This window comes from Coloeus monedula, assembly GCF_965178545.1.
Source record: "Coloeus monedula genome assembly, chromosome: 1".
Classification (NCBI taxonomy): domain Eukaryota; kingdom Metazoa; phylum Chordata; class Aves; order Passeriformes; family Corvidae; genus Coloeus; species Coloeus monedula.
In genome coordinates, this window is record NC_138781.1 from 64,721,348 (window position 1) to 64,734,106 (window position 12,759).

At 42.3% G+C, this 12,759-nt stretch overlaps 1 protein-coding gene across 1 annotated transcript; it reads right to left on the minus strand.

Moving 5' to 3' along the window:
* Window positions 1–987: 987 nt before the first annotated feature.
* On the minus strand, window positions 988–12,654 carry MRS2 (magnesium transporter MRS2; the record flags this gene model as incomplete). The annotated part of the gene is made up of 11 exons (XM_082291188.1): window positions 988–1,694; window positions 2,669–2,782; window positions 3,548–3,665; window positions 4,768–4,920; window positions 7,620–7,736; window positions 8,403–8,533; window positions 9,164–9,337; window positions 9,768–9,880; window positions 10,469–10,505; window positions 12,165–12,238; window positions 12,468–12,654. 11 exons carry the CDS (start codon window positions 12,652–12,654, stop codon window positions 1,584–1,586), a joined length of 1,329 nt encoding a protein of 442 aa, XP_082147314.1. The 3' UTR covers window positions 988–1,583.
* Window positions 12,655–12,759: the final 105 nt, after the last annotated feature.

Consider the following 12,759-nt stretch of genomic DNA (forward strand, 5'->3'; position numbering starts at 1 on the left):
GCTTATTAGAAAGCTTCCCAAAGAGCTGCACCAACACATACCAGTTCTGGCCTAAATGAAAACATCAGCATCCATGTCCCTTCACACACTGAGATTCCTGGGGTTTATCAGCTGAGGTATGTGAGCCATTGTTTTCTTCCACTGGATTGCTCAGTTTGGAGGGTTTTTACTGTTTTACCTGCTAAGCTAAAAGGCCGCCAAAAAAATCAACTAAAGAACTCAAAAGCATTACAAGCCCCATTATCCTTCCCACCTTCTCATGCCACTAGTACCTGTACTTAGAGTCACATACAGAAGAACTGCTGGAAAATAACTATGTACAACTGACTTGAACCAAACCAGGATCACAGGCCTGCACAACTTTAATTTATGAACATTTTTATTTCCATCTTTGACTCATTAGTCATGAGAAGAATGTTGACAGCTATAGCTACTGTCTTTTCAACCCCTACCAGTACAATTATTTATGTGGTGTCACCTAAGGAGCTGCTCACTGTGTTAGATTAAAAAAATCCCAAAGAAGAAATGGACAGCATGTAACCTGATGTAGACATATTTCATGTTCCCTCTACAACCTGAGAGAAAGCAGTGGAGAACTACACCCTTAAAGAGAAGTCCTAAGAAAAAATAGAAATAGTTGGCATAAGGCTTTTACTCCTTCTTTCAGCCTATCACAGGACCTCAGCCTTCCATACCCTTAACTAACCTGGCTACTTATTGTGGTGCAGGCTAGTCCATGCTTTGTCCTGGAGGGAAGAGAGAAAGCAGAGCCCAGCTTAAGAAAAACCAACAACCCATCTCTTGATTTTTACCAGAATTTGAATAATGACCACACAAGTTGTTGATCTGCAGCTGTACCAATGTGTGTTGAAACAGTGTCAGATGGAAAATGCAAGTGGCCATTATCCATAGGCCCACATGCCCTGTTCCTAGAACTGCCTGTTTTGGGCCTGAATTAATTGTTAAGGAATATACAAGATTAGCAGCTACATTTCAAAGTCTTTTATTGCTCATTGTTTCTCACTGCTCCCAGTCTGGAAGTCACGCTTCACATGAGATGCAGGTATGCTTTTTGCTTTGGAAAACCTGTTCTCTGCAATTAAATAGGGCCTTAAAAATCCATTCAAGAAGCCACTCCTGGGGTGGATTTTTCTTTGATGTTTGAACTCAGATTCCTAAATCTGCAGCTCAGAACCAGAATTATTGATCAATGCTGACTGCTGTCCTCCTTTAAGCCAAAAATTCTTTTCTCTGTAAGAAGGGCTATTAAGCAAAGCAGTATTTGACAGAAACATTTAAAACCAGAATGCCCAAAAAGTAAGTACATGTATGTGATACAAAAAACTAAAGGCACATACATGGGGTGGAGGTGAAACTGCTGTAGAAAGCATTTTGTTATTTTCCCTTGTGTTTCTCTCCTTTTGTGCATGAGCATTAAAAATATCATTGAAGGTTTTTGGCACAAAATATTATCGAAATTAGCAAGTGTAGAAATTCTTGCAGTTTTCAGTAAGGGAGAACAAATACAAGGTGTGTTCAAAGTCCACCCTGTAACAACACCAATCTCTTCATTCCTGCTGTTCCTACTGGTTTGTTAATGTGCCTCTGCTCAGCCCAAATGTTTCTCCTTTAAGGCTGGTCTTTATCTCCACTCTTCCAGCTGCTGGTTGGGATTTTTTCAAAACTGCAGGAACCTAGGCAAGAAACAGAATAGCCTGTGATTACATGAGAAACTGCTCTACATGTGGCAAAAGGAAATAAAGCCACACAGAGGCCTGAACCTTGATTTTTCTCCCCTTGTTTTCAGAACAGTGTCTTTGCCATCTCCCTCCCTAGTATCCCTCCTCCAGTATCTTTCTCCAAGCCAGTCAGTATGTGCTGGACTTGGTTTTTGAGCTACACTTCAGGATATTCTAGCTAATTGTAGCCATAGTCAACAATCCCCATCGAACTACTTCCATCTGCCTCTTAGTAGCAAAAGAGGGGAGGGAAGAACAGGAGTTTATCTGAGCCTCCCTTTGTCACTTGTAGCAACTTAACTTTTGACTCTACTGATACCTCTGCTATAAATACCACAGTGCAGAGCTGAGGTAGACAATACAGTTCCACAAGTCCAGGAAAGGGTAGTCAATAGGGAAAATGACCCATACATGCTCATCTGAATGGCCTCTTTGGAAATCTTCCTTACAGCTCGGCCATCAACAACAGAGAGAACTGGTATGCACGTGAGAAACTGTAACAAACTTCGCACTCAGAGTCAGGACATCACAACCATGGCATCATTCTCCAGAGAGATGTTACAGCTAGGGCCTGCCCTCACTTAGCTCTGCTTACTCTTTTACAAGACAGGGACTACAGATCCAGAGTTAGTATGTGGGTGGGAGGACGAGGGTTGCTTCTACCATTAGCCTCAGCTTTCCTTGGGCTTCCAGGTGAAAGTAAATATTACACATCTCATGAAACAGCCTGCAGCTTCACTTCTGGCCAGTGCTGGGGCTCCCCACCTTATTTAATCCAGCTAGGGGGCACCTTCTCTGTCAAGGAGCAGAGCCTGAGCTGAATTCTGCTGTGCTTTGTGGCTTACCCCTCTAATCTATCTTACTTTCTGCCTTAGGAATGGACTGTACATGCAGAGGGTGAGGCAGGAGCCCTGGCCAGCCATACGTACGTGAGGAGGTAGCGGAGGCTCTAGGTGCCGCCCAAGGAAGGAAAGTAAGCGCCGCCAGATCAGACCACTTCCCAGAAACATAATCCCTGTCACCAGCCAAAATATCCTGGGGTCCTACTGACAGAACACTCCCATTAGTCATCCAACTATCACTCCAGAAAAGGGATTACCCAAAGATAATCTCTCACTCCCCACTGGTGTTTTCTTCCTTTATGGAAGGAAGCAGTAAACTCTCTACCATCAACAGCCAAGCCCTCCCTTGGCAAAAGGGCTGTTTCATAGCAAAGCATTTTATTTAGGACCACTGTACTGCATTCTGTTACTGTTCCATGCAGTTTTCTTTCCTTCACTGGGAAATTTGAAAATTCAACCCTTATATTTAATGGAGTTGAAAAGGAAGAAGTCTTTGCTTTGTTTGTTTGTTTTAAAGGTGGCATGTGCAATTTTGGAAGTTGGACCCCCCCCAGTCTGTACCCCTTCCTCCCCAGTTTAGCTATAAACAATTACTGATAGTAGAGTACTTCCTCTGATGTGCTGGAAATAGCCTGGCTGCTTGCCAGATACCCTTGTATCTGGAAGACAAAGCTGCTCTTGTCAGAATAGATAATCATTAAAGAAACTTTATTACTACTTTATAGTCAACTACTTATACAACCAAAAATTTGTCTTCCCATTTCTTTTCCAAGGTCGTTAACACAGAAAAAAGGCTGCAACACTGTGCAGTTTGCCATACAGTAACTTGCTTAAAAAAGAAGTGACTGTATGAACACATAAATCACTGGAGCTTTGTCTATGGAAAGAATGAGGTTGTACCAAATATAAAATGTGCTATAAGAGCAGGACCCATATTTTATGATAAATGCAGCACTCGTTCCTTACCTCTTCAAGAGATGACTCCAAGTTCATACCAAATGCAACTCCTATGAGTCCAAAGAGAGAGACAGAGAAAGTCCCCATGGTCAGCTGCAAGTTCAGCCTCATCATCACATTACGGTGGCTAAAGAAGGGAGAAACATCTGTAAGGGGAACCCAAAAATTTATTTGCTGCCTAAATTCTTAAATTCCATATAGCAAGCACTAAAACCAAATAGTGAAAGAGAGAAAGACATGCTGCAATTAGGTAAGCCTGTGACAAAGATCATGAAGTAACAGTACAAAGAGACTATCATTTTGACATTGCTACATCAGGACACCTCTAAAGGCAGCAGGTTCTGCTTAATCATCATCATCAGACTTTCCAGCATTGCTCACTTCTCAGAGGTGTGTATACACAGAGTAACAGTAAATTTCTGCTTAAATTTGTGTCCTCTCACCACCACCTGGCTGAAATTTCTATGTCCATATTCACAATGGATGAAAAGTTATTGTTACCTTGCAAATTAATCCATTTTACAAAAAAATAGTTGTTAAATGCTGCAGACTATAAACTTGAGCCTGTTTGGGTGAATTCCATATTCAAGTCTTTCACAAAAAAGATTTTTGTGGTTTCCTAATGCAGCATCCATTAATTGCTTCTACAGGTAACTCCTCAGTGTAGAGGAGAAAACATATTAAACGCCAGCCTCAAAGAGAGAGTAGAATGTTCTTGCAAATGCAAGCTACAATTCTTTTTCAGTTAAGAAATCTGATTAAAAGTGAAAAATATAGCATACAGAGAAAAAGAGAAAACTTGCTCCCAAGTTATAATTTCTGTATCACTCTACAGAGTAATAATTTAACTTGTACTGAAAACCTGAGTAGCCTAGCCAGACTCTGGCTAGCAATCTTTTCTGAACAGAATTTCAATATGCCTCTAAATTTGCAGACATTTCCTGTATTGAGCAGCTCCCCAGAAGGAGCTAGAAGCTGGGTTTCTCTGCCAGGGAAGTCTGACACCTAGCTTCAGAGGTACATACGAATCACACATACTAATTAGGCTATCTTCTTGCTTTGCTTTATCCAGTTCATGATAAGAAAAGCGCAATGCAGCTGTGACTACAAGTCCATTCAACCCTCACTAAGAATTCTCCAACTTTTGTTGTAGGCAGATTTGAGAAAGTCTAGGTTGTGAAAGTCTAAATTCCACTCAGCTTTTGATAATCTAATGGATGGTAGCTAACCTGTCCAGGTTGATGAAGATGATGCTTTCTGAGTCATCAATCAGTACTCTGAGTTCACGAGCTTCATTTAAAAGATCTTCTGCTTGTCTGTAATAATTCTCCAACAGCAGCTCCATTTCCTCTGCATGGTCAATCCCAGACGTACTCTCCTCACTGTGAGCAACAATTTGTATTTTCCTGGTTAGCTACATATTGTATAGAAGGATATTACTGATGTATTAAGGCACAGAAGAGTTGTGGGGAACAAGAGTGCTGTTAGACACTACACCACAAAATCCAGTCTTTTTGGTGAGGAACTTCCATCCGTTCCAATAGCATAAAATAAAAGAAATATTTTTATATTTATCAGCACCTCAGCATACGCAGTCAATTATTTTAAGTAGAGCAGGTAACATTTGATGTGCTCAAAGGATGCACAACTCCACAAATCTTAAGTTTTTCAGATATTACAAAGTTAAAAAGTTATAGAAATTTGATATTATATATTATTAGTTTTTATAAAATGCTAAATATTTTGACTGGAGATGCCTAACTTTTTGGTGCCCTCAAGTGGTGAGAGCTGGTAACAGTGCAGTCAAAAACACCCAAGAATAAAACATAACCGAAAATCAACACACAAACAATTACACAGTGATGGAGATGGTTTAGGTGTATATTAAAATGGTTTAGTCATAAAGCATTGGAGCTATACACAGCAATTACTGAAAAGCATTTTGGGATCATGAAGCAGCCAAAGAGAGACCATCTATTGAAAGATGCTCCTCTAAGTGAAGTCTATCTGAGAGACTTTGATCTTACTTCATAGTGCTACTGCTGGCACAGCAGCCTTCCTCTGAAACACACATTTCTGGCATTGTGTAGATGAAACCTGAGGCACCTGAGGTCCACAAGAGCTTGGATACTAAGCAGCAAAGCCTGGAAGATTGTTCATAATTTTTTGTTTTGTGGTATGATCTCATTTCTCTAGAGACTGCTATTTTTAATGAATCTTCTCCTGGCATTACTGACTGCTAAAAGAACCTCTGTAAAATGGTTTTCCAAGAAAATAAGCTGTCTGTCTTACAAACCAACTCATGTAAGCTCCCTGAGGACCTTTAATAGAGCACCTAGTTTCTCTCTTCTGGGGCAGAAACTCTGTGTTAGCCAACCTGATTTGAAAGCCCTCCAGACCTTAAGGTTTTCACTGCATGGAGATGAGCTGCAAACTTGAAAGCCTTAGAGCACTATCTGCTGTATTACAGATTCAGCTGAAGGTCATATTTGATGACTATCTTTACGTTTACATAGCTCCTCTGGGGATATACAAAATAAAGACAGCCACAAAGACATGAAAGTAACTGCCACTGGATGTGCTTTCATTAACTAGCTTCCATTTGCCTCATGAGTCTTCCACATTCTGACGTTTCCTCACGAAGTTAAGAGGTCTGCCTCATCTTTCTAAGCTAAGCTCACCGTTCTGCTGCTAAGATCTCTGATGGTACCTATCTGCCTCACTGGGTTCCTCCACATCCTTTCAGGCTTCCCGAGTTCATCAAGTACCACGTATCAGTTGCATCAGTCCTGGAGCAAAAAAGAGCTGATCACACGTGGCCAGCCTGCCTGCCATGTGTTAACACAAATGTGTTGTCATGGCTGGTGTTTCCCGGTGTGCCTCATGCACAGACTGCCTCACTGCATCCAGCAGCACAGTTCCAGCACTCTTCACACAACCTCCCACTACACACAACATCTACCCCACTGCAACAGTGTCTGAAAGAAGGGATGCCTGTGGGTTTCTCTTGACACGAGCATAAGGTGACATTGGGATCTTTCCTAGATGTCCCCTACACACTGTCTACCATGAGACAACAAAGGCTTTGCCAACAGACTGTATTAAGTCTAAAGGAAGGCTGTGAGCAAAACCAGGAAAAAGACCAGCTGCTGGCTCAGGAGCAGCTGGAATTCAGAGCTACCTCCGATACTGCTCCAGAAGATGCATTAGAAATGCAAACCATGTCCCACTTCTGGAACACTGAGTTTCTGCTGCACATTTAGATGAAGGTCTGCAGGGCAAGACTTCAAACCCACACTACTGTGTGAACAGTACTAATATGTACATGCAATGCAGTTAGGCAAAAGTATTATTCAGCAACTTCACAAAGTACCCTGGGAGGTAGCTTCTGTTATCTTCTTATACATAAAACACACCTCTATGCCCAAGCTTCAAATACAATTCAGCCCAAAACATATTTGGAAATTGTATATATTATCCCTCAGTTTTTTAGTTTTTATTAAGGTGACCAGTGCTGCTGTTGCTGTGTGCTGTCTTTCACCAGAACCCCAGAGTGTAATAGGATTGTTTCTGCACGTACATCTCCTGGAATGCCTTTCTTCAGGTGCACAAGATTGCTCGAGGGCCTCTTTCCTTCAGGTACTGCTGGTAAGCAAAAGCTAGGAGCAAAGTGTTCAGAACACTTCTAGTAAAGGAAGTATGGTGTCTGACCTATTAAAGACAAGCTTTAAAACCTGCCTCTGGTTTTTATTTTGGTGAAACTGAGGAAAATGCTCCCAGAATGTGTTGATTTATATTGAAAAATAACACTTTGCTTTCCTGCCATCCCACTCCCACTTCATCACACGGTAGATGAGCCAGCCTGTTATGTCAAGAACTATTTGTAACTGTGTAACAATGGAGTTCCTCTCCAAAATGGCAACTACTATGGTTTCTGAAGCAGCAAGCATTAGGGCTTAAAAAAAATTAGAAAGACTTTTTCTTTCTGCTTTTTAGCAGTAAGCATCCAGTTTAGTGTTCAAGTTCTCCTCAAACAAAATACACTGTTAAAAAAATGTATGTGGTTTCAAAATATACATACAATACTTGTGGATCAGTCCATTTAGACAGACAGAGTTCTTCTATTACTTCTTCTTCATCTAAGATCTCCAAAATTGTTTCTTTGAAAACTTTAACATCTGTTTCCAGTTCTGACAAGCTGAAGGAAGAACAGGCAAAAGGTCAAGTAATCCCCAGTGGCACCAGCACCTAAAGGTCATCTCTACATGAGTTTGCGAGCCAGCATCCTTGCCAGATGGAGTGGCCGGGGAAGACTTCCTTGAGGGGTTGTAAGAGCTCCTTCAAAACATGCTCTGCAAGCCACACACTTAGCTGTGGCAGTGATCTGACTGGGGACCAGGGAGGTACAGACACATACTAAAAGGCATCCAGAAGTGTTTCTGGATGTATTTATACAGAAAGCCAGAAAAACAAGCACTCTTTGAGCATGTAGCAAGCGCATGTTTGCACTGCTGTATCAGAGAGGCCAATACATGAAGGGAGCACTGTATTAGTAACCTCAAGCACAGATTTACATAGATGTACATTAAGGGGAACATTTCCACACTGCTTGATTCTCTTAGGTATTATTTTGTTCTGTCAGATGCTATTTAAGAAGCACAACAGTATTTCTGACTATTCAGAATTTATCTTCCTTTTTCCCCATATCACTAGGTAACTCATACACCGATTTTTACATTTCCAAGTAAGAGGCACAACCCAGCATTACAGTAATCTAGGAAATTAATATCAAATACCATTTTTCAACACTTTAATGCATGCCATTTTCTGTGATCATTTTCTAGTCTCTTCACAGCTTAGTTACCTCTTGCCATTTTGCAGGAGAATGTGTAGTTTACTCCTATCCACAGATAAAAGCTTGGGGTCCACTAGAGCTTCCAGTGTCTCAAGGATCTGAGGCTGCAAAGTGTTAAGTCTTCCCTGCAGTTTGCTGATCTAGATAACAACATGATCCTTCATAAGAATTAAAATAATTCATTTAGAATGATTTGGGCAACTGACTCCTGTCTCTCAACAGAGAATTCACAGCAATAGGTAGTTAATATAACCTGCTTTCCAGTGCCTGGGAAATACTTCTATATGGATACCACATAAACATCAAGCCAGTGCAAAACACAGTATTTAATAAAAAGTGAACTGAAACCCAGTGACAACCACACCAATAAGGCTGATAAAACTAAAACACTATTGTCTAGAAACGTTATATTAGAATTAGCAAGCACAGATTTCTTATGATAGCTAGAAATTTATCTGACTCCTGGTCACGAGGCCGAAACCTCAGCACTTCTGTGTGATTTTCATTTCAGCTACAACATGTCTCTAGAAAATAATTCGGACTTGTTTTTTAATTATCCAAATGATGGTGAAGCCATCATATCCAAAAGCACTTTACTGGAAAGGGAATGAAAACACACATACACACAACACTGTAAGAAACTAAAGCAACAAGAGTCAAAACAAAAAGAGAGAAAGTGCAGAATACATTTAAAAGTATGTGCATGTAAATGCCCTTTACTATGTAGCAAGAACTTCCCAAACATTTTGAAAAAAAATGAGATAGCTCACCCAGTACTGCAGGATTGCTTCTATGGCTCGGAATTCAAAGGGCAGGGAATATGTGACTAGTTGACCTTCCCCAGCCAGCTGAGATGCTAGTTCATTGAGGAGCCAGTGTTCCAGACTTAAATTCCGATAATCTAGTATCAGAAGAAACTCTGGTGTTATGACAGCCTTCAAGAACTGAAAAAGACAGTACATGTAAGGAGTCTGAAAAAAAAAAATCGCTCAAGATTTCTCATAACTCTGTTGCCCATTTGATGATTTGGGCTTTGATAAAACCAATCTTCAAATGTCATTTCAGGTGGGAAAATAACAAAATCTCATGCTAACTGCAAAGAGGCTCACACAGCACTGTGCCAGGGATTGAGCAGAGGCTCCTCACAAGCCTTTACTTCTGTGACAATGTTAGCAATGTTTCTCTTGTGCTCAACCAGGAAAATGGTCACTAATGTGTACAGTTGGTGAACTTGCACTCTGATTGCTAGGCAGAGCTCCAAAGACACATTTACTGCTGGACTGCATGTCACAGAAAGCTGCTGTTAGAACTGTGCAAGAAAATCAAAGTGCAAGGATGAGAGAGGTTTATACTCAGCTACAGAGAAACCATTACCTCCATTCTCATGATGATCCTGTTGTTCCTGGTTGCAATGCTCATCACATGTTGAAATCTTAGATCTCGAGCTTGAAGACCCAACTCCTGGTACAATTCTGTTTTCTTCTTTTCTATGATGAAAATATTTTTAGATGAAGACATTTAGAGGACAAGCATACATGTTCTGAAATCACATCTTAGAGTGTTACCAAGTCTCACAACAAAAAAACCCAGCTGTGCTATCTCTAAAGGTTTTCTTCCCATTGACTCCTCAATCTGAGTTATTTTCTACAAAGTTTAAAAGACTGTATCTTGAATGAAAAATTCTAGATGTAAGTGAAAAAGTTGGCAATGACAATTAACTTCACATGAGAAACAAGTGACTCCTTTGAGAAAGCACATGTAATCCTACACTAACAGACGAGGCAGGGAAAGTAGCATGCTGGTCAAAAAGAAAAAAGGCAAAGCAAAAATTACATTCCTGTGAGAGATGGCAATACATTATGTTCAAAATATTGCTTAAAAATATAAAAAAACTGTAACAATAAAGGCCCAATGGAAGGCAGCAAAACAGAGGAGATGTTGCAACATCCCAAATAAACACAGTGAAGTATCCAAAACATGATTTTTTAAGCCACGTAGATTTCCAATTGGGCTTTTCTGTATTGGACAAGGAAAAAGTCAAACAAAGCCCACACAAAACTACAATGAAAACTTACCAAAATAGGTAGTATTTCCCTCTTTGTCGAACTTCATCTGGAAAAATGGAAAAAAAAAATTTTTTTCACAGAACCACTATAAAACAATAAATCAATTTCTAAAATTATTGGCACTTCCCTAGGACCCAAATGGAAAACACATTATGAAGAGAAAGCACCTTTTTATGCCCTCTATTCACACTTCATCCCCATTAAACAAAATAATTGCACGAAATGGCCACATTTCACTGTTTGTGACCAGTGTCATCTGCGTGACCATGCTCCTACACAAACCTTGTTAAGGTGATTTACAGAGGATCAGACTTAGAACAGACAAATATTTCTGTTGGAAAAGACCTACAATCAGAGATCAGAGTCCAGCTGCTTGACCACTTCAGGGCTGACCAAAAGTTAAAGCCTGGTACTAAGGATGCTGTCCAAATGCTCCAAACGCTGACAGGCTTGGGACATCGACCACCTCTCTGGAAAGCCTGTTCCACAGTCTGACTACCTCCTTGGTAAAGAATTGCTTCCTAATGTCCAGTCTAAACCTCCCCTGGCACAGCTTTGAGCTATTCCCACACATCCTATTACTGGATCTCTTGGAGAGGAGACCAGCAAGGCATCTTATATCTGTGATTAAAAATTCAGCTATTTGCTCTGGAACACTCTGAAAAATCTACAAATAAAACTTAAAAAGTAAAGAGTTCCATGGATTGTGCGTCAGGCCTTGTGCCCACGTCAAGTACTGCAGAGACATGCTATTTAGCTCGTAGCCTGCACCCAAATACTTCTTGTCTTCATAACTGTCAATCATATTATTCATTTAACACCTGTATTTCCTAGTTAAATTATTTTCGTGGAAAGACTGACATGTCTGGATTAATGATAAAGTGTATTGTTTGGCTCATAAACAATGTAGCTTAATCCTACATTACTGCCTTTTAAACTGACTTTCAGTGAATTAAGCCTACCTAAGCGTGCATTCCAGTAGAGCTGCAGTGGAGGTTACATGGCACCTTGTTGCAGAATGACTGCTTTTCGTTATCAACAAGGAGACCTCACCTTCCTTCACTGGCACTAATAATGTGATTTTTCACTAGATATATATATTTAAAGGAAAATGAGGATGTGCAAACCAAGCAGCTCGCAAACAGCTTTCAGTCTCCTTTAACAAGACAGCATAGAGAGAGCTTGTTTTTCACCGAATTCTATGTTTGCTTAGAAGTGCAGCTACCAAGACACAGGACTAATATTCCTAAAAGGTATTAGTAAGCCTTAGCAAACTAAGAAGGAACTTCTGATTGCAGCACTTCCAAGAGTTGACCTGCCTTCACAATTACAGCCAGAGAACTTCCAGCAGATGCTGGGCCTTAGAAAAGCATCTCCATCAACGCTACATACTGTAACTGGTCCTCATATCAGAGTACCTCAAACCAACGATTTAGAACTAGGGATGTTCTCCGAGACACAAATCCATCCGCTTTTATGATGCCTTAAGATTTAAGGAACGCCCCCCCCCCCCAAAAAAAAAAAACCCAAGAAAGCAAACAACCCCCCAAACAAACAAAAACCCAAACAAACAACCTCCCCCCCCCACTCAAAACCAAACCAAACAAAAAAAACCCAAAAAAAACAAAAAGAAAAAAAGCCGGGGGAAAGCACCATCATCTTGCACCAGCTGCCCTCGCTGGTGAAAATGCCTGCAGGTACTTACCACTGCAAAAACAGGAGACACGCTGGCTAGGGTGGCTTGGGAGGTCTCAGTGGGGGCATGTTGGTAAAATTTACCTGCGGGAAGAGAACACAGCTCTACTTGCAGCACACCGGCCTTGGCCTTGAGCGGCGCGGAGCCCCGCTCTCAGGCACCGGCACACGCGCCAGGCAGCGTCGGTCACGACAAGGCCCCGAGGAACCCGACACCTCCCGGCCCGGCCCAGCCCGGCGCCGCTCCCAGCGCAGCTGCCCCCGCCCGGCTCTCCCGGAGCCCGACTCGACGCAGCGCGGCCGCGCCGCTCACCCGCCCAGCGCAGCCCGCGGGCGCCCGCCGGCACCGCCGCGGGCCAGTCCCAGGCGCGGCCCGGCGGCAGCCCCGGGCCGGCCCGCGGGCGGGACCCTGCGCCCGCCGCGCCCGCCCAGCCGCGGGCCGCGCAGCAGCAGCAGCCGCCGCCCAGGGCGCGGGGGAGCAGCGCGGCCCCGCGCAGCATCGACCCCGCTCGGCCCCTCGGCCCGGCACCGCTCCCGGCGCGCAGCCGCGGCGAGGGAGGAGGAGCCCGGCGCCGTGACGGGGAGCCCCGGCGCAGCTTGGGAGC